The sequence below is a fragment of the Aythya marila genome (genome assembly GCF_965140915.1).
Source record: "Aythya marila genome assembly, chromosome: 4".
Classification (NCBI taxonomy): Eukaryota; Metazoa; Chordata; class Aves; order Anseriformes; family Anatidae; genus Aythya; species Aythya marila.
In genome coordinates this window covers 6731983-6751601 of record NC_139045.1, presented here as the reverse complement: position 1 = coordinate 6751601, position 19619 = coordinate 6731983, and the positions used below count along the sequence as shown (strand labels likewise).

General features: G+C 41.0%; 1 protein-coding gene across 2 annotated transcripts in view; it reads left to right on the top strand.

Moving 5' to 3' along the window:
• NFKB1 (nuclear factor kappa B subunit 1) overlaps positions 1-19619 on the top strand; it is a 56698-nt gene that overhangs the window by 35317 nt on the left and 1762 nt on the right. For both annotated transcript variants that reach the window (XM_082760203.1, XM_082760202.1), the window contains exons 9-22: positions 794-898; positions 2784-2875; positions 3451-3589; positions 6002-6124; positions 6916-7011; positions 7774-7968; positions 10108-10249; positions 13024-13138; positions 15214-15415; positions 16483-16652; positions 17502-17604; positions 18458-18579; positions 18922-18991; positions 19337-19509. In XM_082760203.1, coding sequence (XP_082616329.1) covers positions 794-898; positions 2784-2875; positions 3451-3589; positions 6002-6124; positions 6916-7011; positions 7774-7968; positions 10108-10249; positions 13024-13138; positions 15214-15415; positions 16483-16652; positions 17502-17604; positions 18458-18579; positions 18922-18991; positions 19337-19509 — 1847 coding nt within the window. The remainder of the gene's footprint in view (positions 1-793; positions 899-2783; positions 2876-3450; positions 3590-6001; positions 6125-6915; positions 7012-7773; positions 7969-10107; positions 10250-13023; positions 13139-15213; positions 15416-16482; positions 16653-17501; positions 17605-18457; positions 18580-18921; positions 18992-19336; positions 19510-19619) is intronic.

The following is a 19619-nucleotide window of genomic DNA, read 5'->3' as shown; positions in this document are numbered from 1 at the left end:
TCTGACCATAAAAATTTTGACTCCAACTGAGGAGAATAATAAAAATGGAAAATATGCATGTTTCTGTTGTTTAAGTTGCTACATAGCTTTCATTTGCTAGATTTTTAGCTCCCAAGGTGAACTCTTGTTTGTTGATTCCAAAAGATTATTTTTTTTTCCCTGATGTCCTTTTTTGAACCATCCAAGTCCTTTCCACAGAGAGGACGCAATTTGTCACATAATTGTCCATCATGCATGATTTAATTATCAGATGATAGCTCTATCTCAAGAACCCATAGGTGTCCATTGCTGCCTCTGCTAAGATCTGTGGAGGTGAGCCTTTTGATCGCAGTCTGGTATGTTGGTCAGGGACTGAGGTTGCTTTCAAGTAAGCCACAGTGCAGAGCAAGCATTGCATATTGCATTAACCTAGTGACTTAAAGGTAACAGCTTTCAGCAGTGTCACATTGCAAAGAAAACAGGAAAGAAAATGTTCTCTTGTAATGCTCTCTTGTCATAAAGTTAGCACTAATGCAGGATGCAGGTCACTGCTCTGTTTTTGTACTAACACTAATTGTGCTGGAATGGCCAGGGCCTTATTTTATAGTTAACAGTTCACTCAGAGCTTAGAGCATACAAGATTACACCCGTAAGATGAAAACCTGTTGATTCATCCTTTTTAAGTCATAGACAAATTTAAGTAGGTTGAATTGGTGGCTTGTCTTTGTGTCACATTTGTGTATTTTTTTTTTACTTTATGTAATCTAAAATTGTTGTGAAGTAAAACATTTTTAAAATCTTTTCCTTTCAATAGAAGCTCCCAATGCCTCCAACTTAAAAATTGTAAGAATGGACAGAACGGCAGGGTGCGTAACAGGAGGGGAAGAGATTTACCTTCTCTGTGACAAGGTTCAGAAAGGTAAGTGTCCTGGGTATTGTAAGGCACACCGGGGGTTCATCTGGAGTAACGCATGAGAACTGCTGGGCTGCCTTACTATTCTCCTCTTCTGATAGCACAGCAGGATGTGTAAGTGCTCAGCCTTTCTGGAAGCCAGGCCAGCAGTCCAGAAAATGAATAAATCAAAATAGGCTCGCAAAGCAAATTCAGCGTATGTTGCCTCCCCAGAGACCATGTGATCAACTTTGTTCTTCTCAAATTTCTGCCCTTCCCATGTTCTTTTTTTTTTTTTTTTTTTTTTTTTTTTTTTGTGGGTAATGGGTTCTGGGTGATCTTTGATTCCATTATCTCACACCTGCTCTGAATTATTCTAAAGTTTCTGATTTATTATTAAGTTTCTGACTATAAAGGGTAAGTATGAGCATTCATTATTAATCACCAGTGGGAACTGAATGTTTTCAGTGCTGCTGCTAATAACTTCATTTTTACCTATATGCTAATGGTAGAGATTACTCAGGGTTATCTGATACTTCTTACACACTTGTTTTAGTAATCTCTGCTCGTGGCTATGAATGTGTCAGGATTGGGCTCTTAATGGTTTATGTGGTTGTAGTATTTGGGCTCAACCAAAAAGAAAAAAATAAACAAGGAGTGGGGTAAACCCTTTGCATTTTTCAGCTGTAGGTGATACCTGGAACTCCCTGGTATAGATGGGATGGCAGAGCAAGTGCCCAGTTCTCACCTGTTTGCAATGAGTCTCTGCTCATGTTGTTAAAATCGTGTTGCTGCTTTCCATTAATGCAGGCTATCCTCTTCCACCTCTCTTCCCTGCCATGTTCTTCTACCAGTTTATCAGGAGAGAGAGAGCACTTTGGGGGCTTTGAAAAAAACTGTTTTCTTCAGTAGTGTGTATACCCTCTGCTTTCAGGAGAACTGAGATGAAACGTTAATCTTGTGCACAAAATAAATAAATAAAAGTCTGACTCAGTGGAAGCCCCGAGGTGGGGTTTCCCCTCAGCCCTAGTGGGGTTTCCCCTGACCTCACTGCTCTCAGAAACCTCCTGCCTGAAGGAACTTGAGCATGCAGGACAGCAGGGCTGGAAGCAGTGGTTTGCAGTCTTGAGACTAGCAGGTGGTGGATCGGAGGAAGCAGTCTGCCTGCTCCAAAAGCATGTCCTGCTTCAGCCACCCCACGAGAAAATAGTTTTGCTATTATTTGTTCTCCTCAGAGGTGCTGGGGAAGGAATATGCGAGCGTGGTATTTCCCAAGCTCTCCTAAAAACATATAAATTAGTAACCAAACAGAGAACGAAAGAAAAGTTGTTTAGAGGAGCAGAAGCCAAGTCTCACGTTTATGGCGTGGCCTGTGCTGTGTTTGGGGCGTGAGGGATCGCTGCTGACGAGCTGCTCGCTCACACCTCTGCCGTCTGGCTGAGCCGCAGCTCCGCATGGCGCTCTGCCAGCAGCAAGCGGAACTTGAACTGTGGCACTTCGGGTTTTGCTACAGTTTTCTGAACTGAAACTGCTGGAGGAGAGGGGGTGGTTTCTACAGTTCATGCTTCAAGTTCTCCCCTCCCTACACGCTTGTTCCAAATAAAGCTCCTCTGGAATGTTTGCTAGCCCTAGAGTAGGAAGAGGTAGTGAACCTAATTCTCCTTTTACTGCTCAGGAAACAGAGAGCAACATCAGTGAAGTCATTAGAATCAGGCTGATCTAAAACTGATGTCAAAAATGGGTTATCTGTGTTGTTTTCATAACATGGATAACGATGATTCATGCATTATTCATGTAATATTATCACCCCGCTAAAAAGTAACCGTGTTGATTTTTATCTGAAATAAACTTAGCCAAAGGTTAAACAAATGCACAAACATCCCAACGTTATTGTTTCTTTCACTCTTTGCAGATGATATTCAAATACGTTTCTATGAGGAGGATGAGAATGGTGGTATGTGGGAAGGCTTTGGAGACTTTTCTCCTACAGATGTACATAGGCAGGTAAGTAACAGAGCATTTGCCATTTGTTAATGGTTTTCTGATCTTAAGAAACCAGGGTTATATTATAATTAGAAAATTAGGTGAAAACCTCTATATCCCCTACTAACCTCTTCAGTCCCTGTCTTTTGTTGGCTACTTCCTAATAATAACAGAATCTTAACTGTTCTTTTAAGATCTAAGGAATGTAGTTGTAGGAAATCAGGAGAGAGATCACTTGCGTTAAACATACACCAGTGCGAATTGGGATAGGATATATAGAAAACTCTCACAGCTCCTATGAGGATGCTGAGAAAGCCACAGAGTAGATGCTCAATGATGAGGGGAGAAGCAGTGTGGTACTAACACACATGGCAAGGCGATTCCTGGCGGTTCTGTCTTTCACAAAAGACTTTAGGACTCTAACTCAAAGGTACAGCTGAAAACTGAAATGGAAGTTTGTTGTGGCAGCAGCCTTTCGCAAAGAATTTTTGACTCCCTAGTAATGAACCAACTCCCACAAAAATAACACAAATGTACATGCAGTTGCCAAAAACCACTGTCCGTGACAAACGCACTTATCATTGTTTCCTTCACAGTTTGCTATTGTGTTTAAAACACCCAAGTATCGAGATGTCAACATCACAAAGCCAGCCTCTGTATTTGTACAACTGCGTCGGAAATCTGATCTGGAAACAAGTGAACCAAAGCCCTTTCTTTATTATCCGGAAATCAAAGGTAATTCATTAAACCCACTTTGTATCCCAGATACAGAAACTGCAAGGTCCCTAGGAATACTGTTAATAGGATAGGACATGTGTTGAGTGAAACATTTTTTGTAGTTATTATTTTTAGAAAACAGGATATTTGTTGCCTTGTTTTGTGCAGAGCTAATAGGAAAACTGTTACCTCTGTTATGGCTTATTGGTTTCTGTTGTTGTTGGACTGGTAAGCAGTAAATCTGTGTCTTTCTACTGAGCCTTATTCTGGGTAAGTTTCCTATATGCCTGTTCATACAGTAGATGGCACTCTCTTCTCTGAGTTTCTGCAAAATAATATTTGAGGACATCTTGCTCTCAGTACTTTCAGTTGAAACCTTCAACTGAAGACTGGTTGGTATCTGGTGAAAAAAGTATATATTTTCCAGTTCTCTTCTTTCACCATCATGCCTCACAAGTTCTTTAATGTTTTTGAATTTTCCAATTGCCTATACTGCCTAATGAACCCGAGACCCTTTTTGTAAGAGTAGGGAAAGTGCTGTTTCAACCTCTTAGGGTAAAATGCTAGTTAGCTAGCTGAGGCAGAACAGCTGGCATCAGACGTGCTTCCTGAGTTGTTAGCGAGAAGTCTAACCAGCAAGTCTGTGCCCATTCAACTCTTCTATGTTTCAAATGAGTTTGATGTGAAAGACAGCATCAATATGTTTTTAAATATTATTAATGTAAAGATACGGAAATACCTTGAGGTCCCAGTCAGAATTAGTGTTTTGTTGCACTGATAGTCTACCTCCTTAACAGTTAACCTGCCTGCAGTTTGTGCTGCTAAGTCCTACTCTTGCAAGTTTGCAGTACCTCATTTGGAGCCATGCTGAAATCAGAACCCTGTCAAACTCTGAAATATGTGTGCATCAGTGCTAAGGGGCTAAGCTGAGGAGAGGGGAGGTGGGAGTTGTACAGCTGAATCTATTTTACACATATTATAATAAAATAGCAGAAAGCTTGCCTTTTCAAAATCTTCCAGAGTAGCTAGATCTTGTATCAGTAATGATTTAAGGAATCCCTTGCACAAGTTTTATGGAGATGAAACGTCTAACTGCAGAACAAAGTTGCCAAATGTGAAGCAAACTTTTTTTATGAACCTCTCAAGTAAAATTAATTCAGTATTATGTGCATTTTAGGATACCCTATACAATCTGATCATAAAATTACCATTTAGGGTCTGTATTTTTCCCCTGTTGCAAGTGTTCAAATGAACTTAGACATGTGTATGTGGATTTTTTGTTTGTTTCTCTGACTAGATTGCTCTCTAGAGTTTTCTCTCCTCGTCAGTGTGAGTATGCCTGGTGCGTGCATGCATACGTACTTACAGATCATGTATGCCTGGGAATAATGCACTTCTACTTTTCAGTGTACTGTTCCATGTAGTCAGCTGTCCAGTTTGATGCACTGACTGATGTGGCTGTGCATGTCATTTCTTTTTGTCGTATGTTTGTTGAAAACTAATAGATCATTTATTGAAGGTGGTTTGTATGTTCTTTTAACAGTTTTAGTGGGTTTTAACCTTGTAATCTTTGTATCCCTCTACAGATAGTTTTTGTCATGCCATTTTCACTTTCTCAGTCACTGGGATACTTCTTCTAAACCTTTATGTTTTGCTTTCCAATAGGTCTAAGGATTATTTTTTACTTACATGATAAAATTCTTAGTTTTTTTGCCTACTTCTGCTCCGCATGGTTTGACGGTATTATATCCTGCCTGAAAATAAGCTGTCTTTATTCTGTTGGCCTTTCTGTTAATTTAAGTAAATCATTTCAAGCAAATGTTCTTTTCTACATTTCTCATCATCCTTAACCTTAAACAAAAGTTTAAGGGGCACTGCAGGTGCTCTGAGCCATTGGAGATCAGTGTCTTGTGATTTGCTGACCCTTTTTTATAAGTGTCCGTTTCTGAAATGGATTTGTTTAGTGGAGGAACCTGTGCCTGTATTCCCCAAAGATGAATTTTCTTGAGCAAGTATTTGGTTCAAGGCACTTGTGCTGATTTATGACTTCACTTAGACATTGAAGAATTTGGAGGCCACTGGACAGGAGCTGCTGTTGAAGGAAGCTCTGAGCCTCCCAGGACATTTCTGCACATGTCCATCCCAGTCTGGGCATGAGGCACCTGACAGAACAGCAGAGGCCACGCGGGCCTGAATGATGCTGTCAGTCTGGCTGGGAACTTGGCGATATCTTGATTCTCACTGCTCCATTATGTACAAAATTGTTCTGTTTGGGGCTAGAAGTGAGTTTATTCTTCTACAGCACTCCTCATTTTCCCTTACAAACTAGTAATTTTTACTAGTAATTTGTGAATACTCCTCCTTTTCTGTGCATGGCCACTACTAAGCGTGACTCCTTTTTCCGTCTGTTCCTTCTCCCCTGAAACGCAGATAAAGAAGAAGTGCAAAGAAAACGACAGAAGCTCATGCCAAACTTCTCAGATGGCTACGGTGGAGGCAGCGGCGCAGGAGGAGGTGGCATGTATGGCGGGGGAGGCGGCGGGGCTGGCTCTGGTAAGACAGCGGTTTGGGGGGGAAGAGGGACAGGGGTTCTGCTTTGAGAGCCTGCAGATAATTATTCTGATTGTAAAAATGAAATGAGGAATTCACCTACTTCTAGTGAGATGAGATCTGACTCTCCCATCTTTATACCTGGTATAAAGGAGTAATTCCTAGAGGAATTTAGCAAATTAACCCTGTTACTGCAAAGCATTATTACAAAATTCGAGATCCTTTATAGTAATTTTCTTGCTGTGCTCTATCTATTGAAACCTGAGCATATCTGAGATGCAGGATATAAGAGCAATGCTTTGATTTCTTGCAGCAGAGCACTGATGAGCAAATGATCAGCAAATGCCATCTGAACTACAATAGAAGTAGCCCTTTTTTCAGAGAAGGGTGTAGAGCAGTAGTTTTCAAATCATGACATGCAATGCTAGCAGCACATGTACAACCTAACACCAAATACAAATCTGTTCTAATCACAGTGATTTACACCATGGAGACAACTTGCGAGGTTTCAGTTGAGTTTTAAAGGCGTTGTACTAGTGATATTACATGGGTGAGGTCTTAGGGATTTGGGGACTGAGAACCACCAGTCAGCCATCTAGAATTTCTTTGGGTTTTTGAAGGGGGGTGGCAGAGTGCACCTTCAGTTTGGAAAATTCATTTGAAATGGATGGAATAAACCACAAAATGCGTGGAAAACAAAATTTCATCTCTTTACTCTCAGTGCTCTTCTAGATTGCATTTTCATTGTTTCAGGGTGTCATTCTGTTAATTCTTAATCTTTTTCCTTTCTTTAGGGTTCAGTTATCCTTCGTACGGTTACTCAGCTTTTGGAGGGATGCATTTCCACCCTGGCACAACAAAGTCCAATGCTGGAATGAAACATTGCAACGGTAAAGATGTCATTCTTGCAACAGTTTAATTGAGTTTCACCGTCTTTTTCTTTTACAGTATGAGCTGAGGTTATGCATGTTTAACAATGTGCTGTGATGCAGGTTTAACTTAAGTGTGCTGTGAAGCAGTCACCAAAACTCCTCAACATGCTTTATATATTCAGTGTACGCTTCAAGCAACAGCCCTTTCTCTTGCTTGAATGTGCTGACTAGGGTGTGACCCAAGTATTAGACCAGATAAAAGGTATCTTCCTTTGTTGCCAGAGTCTGGTGCTACACAGTAGCCAGAAGAAATAGCGTAAGAATCAATGGAAAGGTTAAGTTAATAATAAGCACGTCCCTGTCTTCCTAAAATAGAGACCCACATGAAATCTACTTGTTGAATATTCTGTAGTTATTTCTGAATTCTGAGGGATGAATTTGCTGTCAGAAAGGCAAAAGTATATCTGATTATTCTGGTAGATTTCCTGGGAATACTTCAGACTTGTTGTACTTTCAAAGAAGAGGTATTCCCGTTGTTGGCATATAAAAATTTACCTGTAAAGCAGAGGCTGGCAAAGACATAATCACTTTAGAGCAAGTTACATTGCTCCATCCATCCTTGTCAGTTGGCATCTGGAGTATTATGATTCATGAGTGTTTAATGGTAACACCCATATGAAAGTAAATTTTCTGCACAGTTCTTCAGGGTTTGTTTGTGGCTATCATTTGCATAAAAAAGCAGGAGTATTGAACACTAATGGTATTAATTTCTGTTTGCAGGACTGTCAAATTGCACAGCTGAAAAAGATAGGAAGAGGTCTGATAAACCAAGTGACAAATGCAACACGGAACATGATGTGAAAATGGAAACTATGGAGACGAATGAGTGCAGAACCTCTGGTGTAAATGAAGAGAAGGAGGAGGATGCTTCATCCTGCAGAGGTGAAGTAAACGAAGCAGATTGCAGGTGGCAGGGTAAGTGAACAAATAAATACATGAGATGAGGTAGCTTAGCCAGCTGGGCACATTTAACACTGCATTGTAATAAACCTGTCTGAGGTTCACTGAAAACAGTGGCAGTACTTGGAATACTATTCACTGGTTGACTTGGCTTTTGATATTTGATAGGCTTTAATGGATGAGTATAAAGAATGTCTGTGTGATTTTTGTGTAGTTCTTCCTTGTAATTCTGCTGTTAAATTGCATGTGAAGTAGCATGAAAGGTTTGAATTTAAAATGTAAACCTTATTTGTTTCTATGCAACGAGTACACAGTAAAATAACAGTCTGGTAGCAAACCTTTTATGCATCAAACCAGCGAACAAAAGGGGAGGAAGGCAGGAGTAGTTAGTAAGAATGGTTTAGAAGTAGATTTTAAATAAGTGAAAACTACAAATCACCCTTTCACAGGCAGCAAGACTTCCTTTCCTGCATGTCTACAGGCTATTTTTTTCTAAAGAGTTGCTAATCACTTTTTTAAAGGTCTTGAGTAACCATGCTTCTCATCACATTAAAAAAAGAAAACAACAACAATTGAATTAGAGACATGGTAGTGGTAAGAACTGAGAGATAAGGATTATTTTTTTTTGTTTGCTTTCAGCAAGTGCAATGTGATCTAGACCACTTCTGTTGTTCTGTTCTTGGTCAGGGAAGAGAGCATGTTATCTTTTGGGTATCAGTCCTCTGTGACACTTGCTATTAACAGCCCTGCAGATCGTGGCTTGGGAAACCAGAGCTGCATAGTAGATAGGTTGTATTTGTAAAAACCTCCAAGGTGTAGCCTCTTGTGGTCTGAGGAGCGGATGGTGCTCTAGAGAAAAGGTGAAGAACTTGCTGCTTGTGGTTCTGGTTGTGATGATTCCTGTGACTGACTCAAAGAGCAAAATCTTTGGCTGATATGTGAAGTAAAATAATTTCACTTTAAGAGTCGCCAAGGAGAAACCTGTATTGTTGTTACTGAGTAATGTACATTGTAGGCAGGCAGCTGGCTGTTTCTTTTCCTTATCTATTGTAATTGCATGAAAGGAGACAATTTCAGTTTCCAGATTACGTGAAGAATAGGTGCCGAAGAACAGGCTCCATGAAATGGCTGCTGCAGGTTAGAACATTGTAGTTTTTAGACTGAAAGATGCTATCTTCTGGTATTTTGAAGGGTATTTTTTCTGTGTGCTTGCCATGGGGAAAGCAGAGGTTCAGCATCCAATTTTTTGGACATATTCTATGAGAAAAGACAAAATTCCTCAACACCCTTTACCTTGGATATGTTGTGAACATAACATCTATTTAATCCCGTTACTTAGTGTTAAGAGGTAAACAGCAAATAACAATGTATCAGTCTAGGCACATAGCATAGGAACTGCAGTGATCTGTGGGCCAGCACAATAAGCTTCATGGATAGCTGAGTAAGCTGTGGGCTCACAGAAATGATGTGTTCATGTTCACCAGGGATATACATCTGAGACCAAATCCCTGGTTATGTGCAGCTGGAAATCCTGGGTATTCCCTCCCTATGTGTGCTTTAAATGACAACATCTGTTTTACTTGTTTGCTGTTAGTGATTTCGAACCTTACATGGTTTTACAGAAACATGAAACTGTTGATAATACAGGCTGGTTTCGGATGATACTACTTCCCAGAATGACAACTGTGGTTTGAAAGTTCATCTGTTTCATTTTCGCTAGTTTCTTGCCAATACAGAACCACAAAGGTATTGGCAGAGCAGCTAGGGTGACCTTTGAAGTGTTCTATGGACAAGAGTCCTTAGCTGTTGTTTATATCTAAGATCCAAGTTTCTGCTTCTCTTGTTTCATTGCACACAAACACATGTAAATGGCATGAATTCAGTGCCACTCAAACTAAAGGTGGCTTCCAGAGTTTCACCATTCCCAGGGTTCCTACTGCCTGAATGCTCAGAGTGCACCTCCTTTTCCTTCCCAGGGACTCATTCCCTCTGTCCTTTCCTCTCAGCAGTAATTACCAACCTGTCTCAGTGAATCAGCAAATAATGCTTCTGGTTTGCACTTTGTATTTCCGTGGCAGCACAAACCCCTGCCAAAAGAGGGAGGTGCTGCAGGGAAGACAACCGAGCTGATGGAGACCAAACTTTGCCTTGCAGATGGTCCCTTCCTGGAGAAGGCGATGCAGCTTGCCAAGCACCATTGCAATGCTCTCTTTGACTACGCTGTAACCGGAGATGTGAAGATGCTGTTGGCTGTTCAGCGCCATCTCACCGTTGTCCAGGATGATAACGGAGACAAGTAAGTCATTGCTGGCAAGGACCTCTGCTTGCTGGCTTGAAAGTCCCCTCTTTGAAGGCTGTCAGTTTGTCCCATCTCCTGTGGGTGCTGGTCATGGATTACAGCACCGCTAATCAAATCAACATCATTCCCCTTCCTGCTGTTTGGGAGAGGTACAGGTGCAACTTAGAAATTTGTGCTGCTTTTGCAGAAAAGTGGCTTCCATCACAGTGTTTGTTGATCCAGTACCCCTCAGAAAACAACCTGTGTGTGAGGGTGTGTCAAGGATGCTGTGAGTTGGCTTGCCTTCCTTTTACTTCCAGTCGTTGCAGTGTGAAGTGCTGTGCGCGCATCATGAGACACAGCTGATGGGGATCATCAGCTTTGTGCTGAAGGAGAGTGGCCTGCTTTTTATTCCATGCAAATCCTTAACTTTGTAACTTTGTCTTGTGTCTGTATTGTACCGTTGTCTTCCACAAGATTGCGTGAAATTTCGGGGGGTGCTTTGCTGCTAATATTTCCTGACCAGCCCTTCGATAACATGAGCTGGAGTAGAAATCCATTGTGCTGCTCTACAGCTATGCACATTCTGTGGGACTCGAACTGAAATACAGCAAGGAACTGATTATTAGTAGTTATTTAAAAGCAAATTAAATTGAAGTGATTCTGAAGACAAACAAAGATAACCTCTCTTGGATAAGCAAGTGACATTTTCACATTGTCACTGTTTTAGCTGGCAGGCTTTGGGCAGCCCCTGTGCAATCTCTTATGTTTCCTTAAATTGCAGCATTTTGTACAGTAGAAGCCATGTGAGCCTGAAGGTCTCTAACTAGATGGAAAATTACAAGTGGCTGCAACAGGCCTGCCCTACTGTTTGATCACGCAGTGAGAGGCTACTACTTTCACTCTGCTTTCAGTGAAAACGGGCCTCAGATTACTGATAAACAGCGTACGTAAATATTGCAAAATCACACCTAGCTCCTTGCTTTGCTTCCCAATTGGCAACCCAATGTCTGCTTCGAGGAAAGCAGCAGTATGGATGAGGCAGGTCCTAGCAATAAAGCCTGCTAGCACTTGGGACGATACAGCTTCTGCCTGTGTTTGTTGTTGGGTTTTTGTTTGTTTGATTTTTGGAGGGGAAGGAGTACTGATCTCAGTCCTAGCAAGCAGGACCTACATTTAAACATCCGTAAGGTGCTACCCAGATTTGGATTTGCAGGGCATTTCAACAAAGTCAAAGTACTTAATTGTAATGGTAAATAGTTTCAAAAAGTACCTGCAAGTGTGCGAGGCTCAAGCTCATGTGGCCTTTCTCCTGGGAAGGATTTTAGTCTATGAGCATGTAATACATATACATTACTCTGCAGCTATTTAACAGAACAAAGTTTTGGTGACTGCTTTGCAGCTCTCTCACAGGAGCTGTTAAAAAAAAAAAAAAAAAAAAAAAAAGCCAAATTTCATAAATCAGTTCTGCCAAACATTCATTTTAGTCATTAAAATTTTGTGGCAAAGACTATAAATTTTTTGCTTAAGCCATTAAAGAAATGTTGCTGACAACAGTTTTGCTGATCTTTCATCAGAGTAGTCTTGAGGGAATGAAAATACCTTCATTGGGACCCTGTGTTGTGTTTTATGGCTTTGAGACAAAATACATTAGCCTGTGATTAGCATATATTTGCCGTGAGCACACAGCAGCACTCACCCGCTGTTACTGCATTCGTATCAGTGCCACCAATCTCGTGAAGTCCGAGGGCATTACAACACTTTGCCTCCACGGGGCTAAATTAAAATATTTGCTACAGGAAAGAGAATTAAAGGCAATAGAAGAACAAATTGTTTCTAAGGTGAGATGTCCTGTGCTGATGTTGTGTGCCTCCAGCAGTATGCTAAAGAGTCCAGAGGCTGGCCACATCAGCTAAGGGAGAGCTTGCTAAGGTATGTGCCAAAACAGAGGGCATGGCTTTGAAATGACATCTCGAGGCAACAAGACAAATGGAGCTCCTGTGGAGAGGGGCAATGAGGTTCACTATGAGATTCAGGATGAGATTCACGTGCTTTTCTCCTGGCAGTTTTTCAAGGCCAGCCACTCTGGCTGGAGCTGGCTCTGGAGCAGAGCACAGGAAAGGCTGCTGCGTCAGCCCAGTAGAAGTGGAGCCTTGCTATGCAGAGTAACTCACGTCCTAAAACAGTTTTTTCCTTCAGCATGACATCTCTGGCCACTGCTGCAAATCCTGTGGCTGTTAGTCACCAGCCCGAGGCCCTAGTCATTTTTCTGTTTGAAAAGGAAGAAAAGAAAAACCCACAGAGCTGGGGAAACCCCCAAGGGAAAATCTGCTTGGGTGGTAGAGACTTGTGGAAATTCTGGAGGAAGGTTTTGACAGTAAGAGATGTTCATGCGCTGTGTAGTTCAAAACATGAAGAAAAAAAAAAAAAAGGCAAAAAATCTGGGGATTTCAAACAAGTTCTGAGACAATTCTTACATGATAAAAAGATTTTACTTATTAGGCTAGTAGTTAAGTCATACTCAGGAAAAGCAAAATCCAACCTGATTCTGCTTTTGTGATTGAAGGGTTAAACACAGCTATCTTCTGATTAGCCTTTTTTAATGTTGGGATTTGTTTTAAGTGCTGCTTTTTAGTGCTGGATTCACGACTTCTAATAGTCAAATGTTTCTATCAGAATACAATCAGATGTACAACAAAATCTTAGACTTTATGTAATACATTTGAAAATACTTAAATAATCTGTTAAACATCTGAAAATAATCTGAAAACAATGTTTTTGTTTTGTTCCAGTGTCCTTCATTTAGCAATTATCCACCTTCATACGGAACTGGTTAAAAACCTCTTGGACGTGATCCCAGATTTGAATTATAGCGACATTATCAACATGAGGAACGACCTTTATCAGGTACGCTGTTGTGGTGGGATAGGTGACGTTGATCATTCTGCCAGAAAAAATTGTGCTACTTGCTGTCTTATTTTTCTTCTGTTCATTGGAGTGAGCCCAGGTCAGACTGTAATGCCAACCAGCTGAGAAATTCACAGAGGAACGTAGTGACACGTTGTAAGGTGGTGGAAGAACAAGAGCTTGTTTTCACTGTTTTAATTCATAACTCCCCTTGACGTTGAGAGAAACATCTCCATGTGTTTATTGTAAACACACCCCAAATACTAAATCCTGCAGTCCATGTCTTCATTATTTGGCTTGTCTGTGATTAAACCAGTGGTATGGATTACAGCCAACTCTGGGCTCTTTCAAACTTTGTAACGTAGGATAACTCAGGATGAGTTGACAGTTGCTGTGAAAGCTGTAACAAACTCTGCCTTTCCTGTAGCCCGGTGGTACCCGTGCCCATCATATGAGCACCAACATTTCCTTTCCATTTCTTGGTTCACAGTGTATCAGAAAACAAAGAAAAACATCCCCGTGTCTTTTACCTAGTAGGGAAAGAACTCTTAGCAGCCTGGCACAGTTTTCTCTCAACTTGATCTACGACACAGTCTGAGCTTTTTGTATTGTAACTCAGATGGACTTTAAAAAGAGCTGTGGAATCCTGCCTGTAAAAGAAACTCTTTTCAAGTGTGTGCACCATTCAGTTGTCCCAAAGGGAGCCAGCTGGACTTTGCATGGCAGCACTCTTGACATTTGTGCCGTTTCCTTCTGTTCAGCTTCAAGCTGTAAATGGCAAAGCCAGGACTTTATGCTACGCAGATAATCCCAGAGGGTTTATTTTGACTTTTTTGTTCTCTTTCACATTTCATTTTTATGTTCACATAAAGGAAGTTTGAAATACGGAAGGCAATGAAAGCGAGAAGATTCTCAATTGAATTCAATGTGCCCTCTGTTTAACAGAAATAGGAAGCAAAGCTGTGCTCCATGCAAGAAATAAATCTAACTGCCAGGACCTCAACAGCTGTTCTATTTCTGCTTAAACCTTAGGCCAGTGATGGGAGGAAATGTAGGTCTAGGCCAGGATTTTTCTTGTCTACAGATATTCTGAAAGCTGAATTTACAAGTATCCTGTAAATTCAGGAATTCATTGCAAATACATTGGCGATTCTGTTAACAAACACAAGCTTATTGTATGGAGCTGGAATTAGTCCTTTTTATTAGGCATCTGTTAATGTCAGAATAATAGGACAGAGATGGAATCTCGTGCATTTTTTCAGATGATATTAGCATTAGGATTATGATTTCCCAAACCTCACAGGGATGCCTTACTGTTAAATACATCTTTGACAGTGTTAGCCATGATGCTGTTTACTGGCAAGATGGTCAAGAACGCAGCACATAATCAACATTTGGAAATACCTGAGACCTCGCAGCCTGAGATCCTCTCAGTGCTGCAGGTGTCTTTGTGCAAAAATGGAAAATCTGCAAATAGAATCAGCTAGCTAGGCAGGATGCTGTGTAATCTGCACTTTGACGAGCGCACAGAACAGCAAGATTTTCTGTCTAGAGTCATTTTAAGGGGTAAGGAGATCCTAAACCTGTGTTTTAGAACCTGCTTTTTAGGAACAAAATTAGAGTATGGTTTAGTGAGAAAGGCAGACTTCAAGAAGTTCTAGAAAGCAGACTTCTAGAGGTTCTATGTGCGCTCCTTCTGTGGAGCTTGGCTATGGGGCAGCTGGAAGCAGGGGTACAGCACCTGGGTACAGGGATTATCCCTGGGACACTTCCCCAAGTCCCTTGCACTGCAACTCCCAAACAGCCAGGTCAGTCCCCTGGTCTTAGAGAGTAGGCAATGTCTTTCTTCCTCCCAAAGTCTGAGTGCTGATGGCAGCAAGGTGGCTTTTATTTCAAATAGAAACCCTATCTGTAGTGTGCAGTAGAAAAAAAGTACATGCGTGCAAGCATTTCATCTGTGTGAGCTTTCAAGTGGAGTAACATCTCACACAAGGAGCTTTTGTTGGGTTAAGGGATCTCTGGTCAGTGTTGTGGCTGCTGCTCATCCTCTCATGGCTCACTTCTGTCACTTCCAGACCCCCCTGCACCTGGCGGTAATCACAAAGCAGGCAGAGGTGGTGGAGGACTTGCTGAGGGCTGGAGCAGATGTCAGCCTTCTGGATCGCCACGGTAATTCTGCCCTACATTTAGCTGCTGCTGAAGGAGACGACAGGATTTTGAGTCTACTCCTCAAGCATAAGAAGATACCTTCGATGGTCGACCTTTTCAATGGTGAAGGTAGGGAAGGATGACAGCTGTGTTTTACACTCACCTCCTAGACGAGCACACCACCATTTCTGAGAACAGTGCTTGAAAATCGCACCTTCCCCCCTTGTGCACACGACAACCTTTGCTTTGATATGCCTGCAGGCACAGATGAGAGAACATAGATGTGTAGGTTTTCTGGTTATACGGCACGTAATGATTGATAATGTCCATATTACACAGTATGGATTTGAACTTTTTGTTACTGTAGATATTTTAATCTCACAGAATTTCAAGCACTGTGTTCCTTCTGGCTTGCCTTATATAAGCACTAATTAAACATCCTCTTACCCCCCCCCCCCCAAAAAAAAAAAAGAAGTGGTTCCTCCTTGCTAGTGAATGAAATCCCTTCAAAAATCATTGCTAGACTAGTATCAAGTTTCACATTTGGCACTTTTTGACCATGCAGAATTAGAGCTTACAAAATACCCACAGAGACCCAAGTCTCCCACTTTTCAATGGTACAGGTCATCTGAAATTAGTACTCTTGCACTAGATGGTAAAATGTCTGACTTAGAGTGTCATTATGTGATTTAAAAACCTGTGTTAAGTTCCTCAGAAGGATTATGTATTTATTTTTACTTAAAAAAAAAATATATATAAGGCTTTATTATTCTTTTTGAGCCACTACAGTTGATTTTGAGGTTATAGGGCTGTCTGACCTTACAGAAACATCAGTTATTCCCCAGAATGTTTCTAGAAGGGATTTAATCTCCTTTAAGGCAAAAAGATGGTCTAGGTGAGCTCTTTAGTTCCCCCCTTTCTGTTCCACCTTCCAATTTGCTTTTTTTTGTGTGTATGGCATTGAGTCACCACCAGCAACACAACCAGTTCCAGTTTGTGCACAAAGAATATTTTTATTAACACCATCTTTAGTACATAGAAAAGCAAAGTAAGTCACTTGTGCTCAGGTAACTACAGGAACTCTCGGTCATTTTACAGACTCTTAAGGTATGCAACCACTTAAAATCTGATAATTCTGACACATCTGTACTTTTCAAATATTAATGCACACGACGAATGGGCTTTGTGTTGTGCAGGTCTCTGTGCAATCCACATGGTGGTGATGGCAAACAGCATGTCCTGCCTCAAACAACTGATCGCTGCTGGAGTTAATGTCAACGCTCAGGAACAAAAATCTGGACGGACTGCATTGCATTTAGCTGTTGAACTAGAAAACATCCCCTTGGCGGGCTACCTGTTGCTTGAGGTGAGTGCAGAATTCTCTCAGGTCTTTTCACTTACGTATTTTAAGTCTCAAAAATATGCCAGTGCTTCAGTGGAACGGAAGTAATGCTTTTTTTCTGTTTATTGCCTTGAGTGCCTAAACTGGGACAATGGGAAAATTATTGCTAACATTACTATTACTTGTTGAGCACTGCTGATGAACCTTTTGTGTAAGGTGAGGAATGCAGTTTGTGACCCTGACCTGACTGCATGTGCCATATTTAATTTGCACTGCGTAACCCCAGCAGCCCACGAACCCACTTGGGAACAAGTGACTCGCTTAGCTTTGCCAGGTGGAATGCGTATGCAGATGTGCACAGAGAGATAGCTGTGTGTATCCATAAATATTTGTCTCAGCTCTTTAACACCTTGATCTTAGCGTGCTTAATTGTGCACACCCACCGTGGTAGCTGCCTTGGGTATCTGCACAGATATGCTGCTACCAGCCTGTCTGATCTCCTGAAGGGCAGCAGGAAGGCAGAGTTCAGTGCACTCCAAATATTGCGGGTAATCAGATAATAAATATTTTTTTTATTTAATTATTATTACAGGATGCAAAGTGGCTTTTGAATTTTATCTACCTGGCTTGTTTGGGTCGATACACTGTGCCTCCTGCTCTAGTTCTGGAGCACACAACCACCATCTATTCATGTGTGCAGAGTTGTAGTTACTTTCTAATTCATTCTTTTCAGACAATGATTAGAGTTTTTATGCAAACAGACGTGGAATGGTGCTTATTTGCACAGTAGCAATGTTTATGGAGACACGAGTCTCTGCAACTGTATGGTATAAATGATAGCACTTTTCTTTTTCTCTTGCAACACCAACTTAGACGGATGTAGATGTGAACAGCACTACATATGACGGGACAACACCTCTTCACATAGCAGCTGGAAGGGGCTCTACAAAATTGGCAGCAGTTCTCAAAGCAGCAGGTAAGGAATCAGATATTTGCGGGAGCATTTTCTTTAACCATGGTAGTTCAGGGTAGGAGGCTGCACATGGAAAAGAACGGGTCAGAGCACAAGACAGATGTTAAAGACAAGTTTGCTTCTCCCTGGAGAAGTCCTACTTTCAGGCGCTCTGCTACTCTTTAGCACCATCTAATGGCTAAAAAAGGCAAATTAGTTAGTCATGGCAAAACACCTCTCATGCACTCTTGAAAGCTTTCAAGCATGTCTTGTGTATTTTTTTTCTATCTGAAGAAGCAGAGACCTTGTTACACAGTTGGGATAAGGGTTGGACTGCTTTAAAGACAGAGAAAGAGATCGCTGAAACATAAGCTTGTCTCCCTCCTATTTCATATCACTGTGGTAGAGTTATTTTGAATATTTATTGGAGCATTTTTTCAGTTCTCTTTAGACCCTTAATACCTGAGTTTTCTCCTTTGACACAGAAGTCCAAGCCTCCCAGTGCTCTGACAGCGTGCTTGGTCTTTTAATAATATTCATGCTTTTCTCTGACACTACAAAAAGAAGCACCACAACACTGCTTCAGGATGTACACGGTCCCGTGAGCCAAGAGCAGGACTGGAAGTCAATTTATATAATCAAAATCCTTCTTTGGGCCTTAACATGCTGCTTGCATTTTTTTTTTCCTATCTATAGAGTAGCATTTTTACAGGGACGTGACAGTATTTAACTTTAGCTGATTGATAACATTGTTTGCTGACTTAAACTGTGTTTAGCTTGAGTAGCTAAATTAGCAGATTTGCTATTTGAAACCTAAAATATGTATTTTAAGTATTGAAGCATTTTCTTAAGACTTTCTTGCACTCATGTTTTCCAGGTGCAGATCCTCACATAGAGAACTTTGAGCCACTGTTTGATCTAGAGGATATGAAAGATGATGACGATGATGAAGGAATAGTACCTGGGACAACACCACTGGATATGGCAGCCAATTGTGAGGTATGTGATCTTCCCTCTGTTGTTTTGTTTTGCTTTTTTTAAATACTAGATGCTAGTTCAGCTCTCGCCCCCAATTCCTTTAATTTCTTCAACAGTCATCTAAATGTTTACAAATACTGGAGCACCTGAATTGACATCAAAAATAAACTTAGTGAGCCACAAAAAAAAAAAAAAAAAGAATAAAAATGAAAATAATTTGTATTGAAATTGCATTGGAAGGAAGCCCCACTTTGCAGACTACTTTTGTTGAACAGGATTGTATAAACAATACTCTGTGACTTGTCAAGATAATGGACAAATAACCAGGTTTTGCTAAATACTGACTTTAATGTATTCTCTTAGGTATACGACATATTAAATGACAAACCTTACAAACCAGCAGCAGCAGTTTCGGAGGACTTACTGACACAAGGTATCATCTGTAAAGATAACTTAACAATATCCCTCTAGTAATTAACAGCTGAGTACTGAAAGCGTATTTGCAGAAGAAATAACCCCACCATTCCTTGTGAGCAAGCTGGGGAGGGAGAAGAGGGACACCCTTCCCCACACACACATCCTTAGAATAAGCATGATTCTGTGAAGAGGTAGGTCACAAGGACACAAGGTTACAAGGTTAATTTTCAAGATTACACCAATATATTAGTAAACACCAATGGACACTAAAATAGATGCTCTTTAATTTGGCTTTGTTTCTGCTTAGAAATGAACTGGTGCATGATTTGTATAAATAATACATAATTTCTCTGTTCCCCAGGACATGTAAGAGAGCTGAATGAAAGCGTCAAGATGCAGCTTTGCAAAGTACTGGAAGTACGGGACCCAAGCAAAAACTGGTTTACTCTAGCACAAAAGCTGGGACTTGGCATTCTTTGTAACGCCTTCAGGTTGTGCCCTTCCCCATCAAGAACTCTGCTAGATAACTATGAGGTAACGTGGCTGTTACAGGTTATAAGGAACATACCGCTGTGTGCTGAGCCTCATCCTCCCACACGGTGCGACAGTGCAGCCCCTGGGTTTTAGCTAGGCTGGGTGGTGCT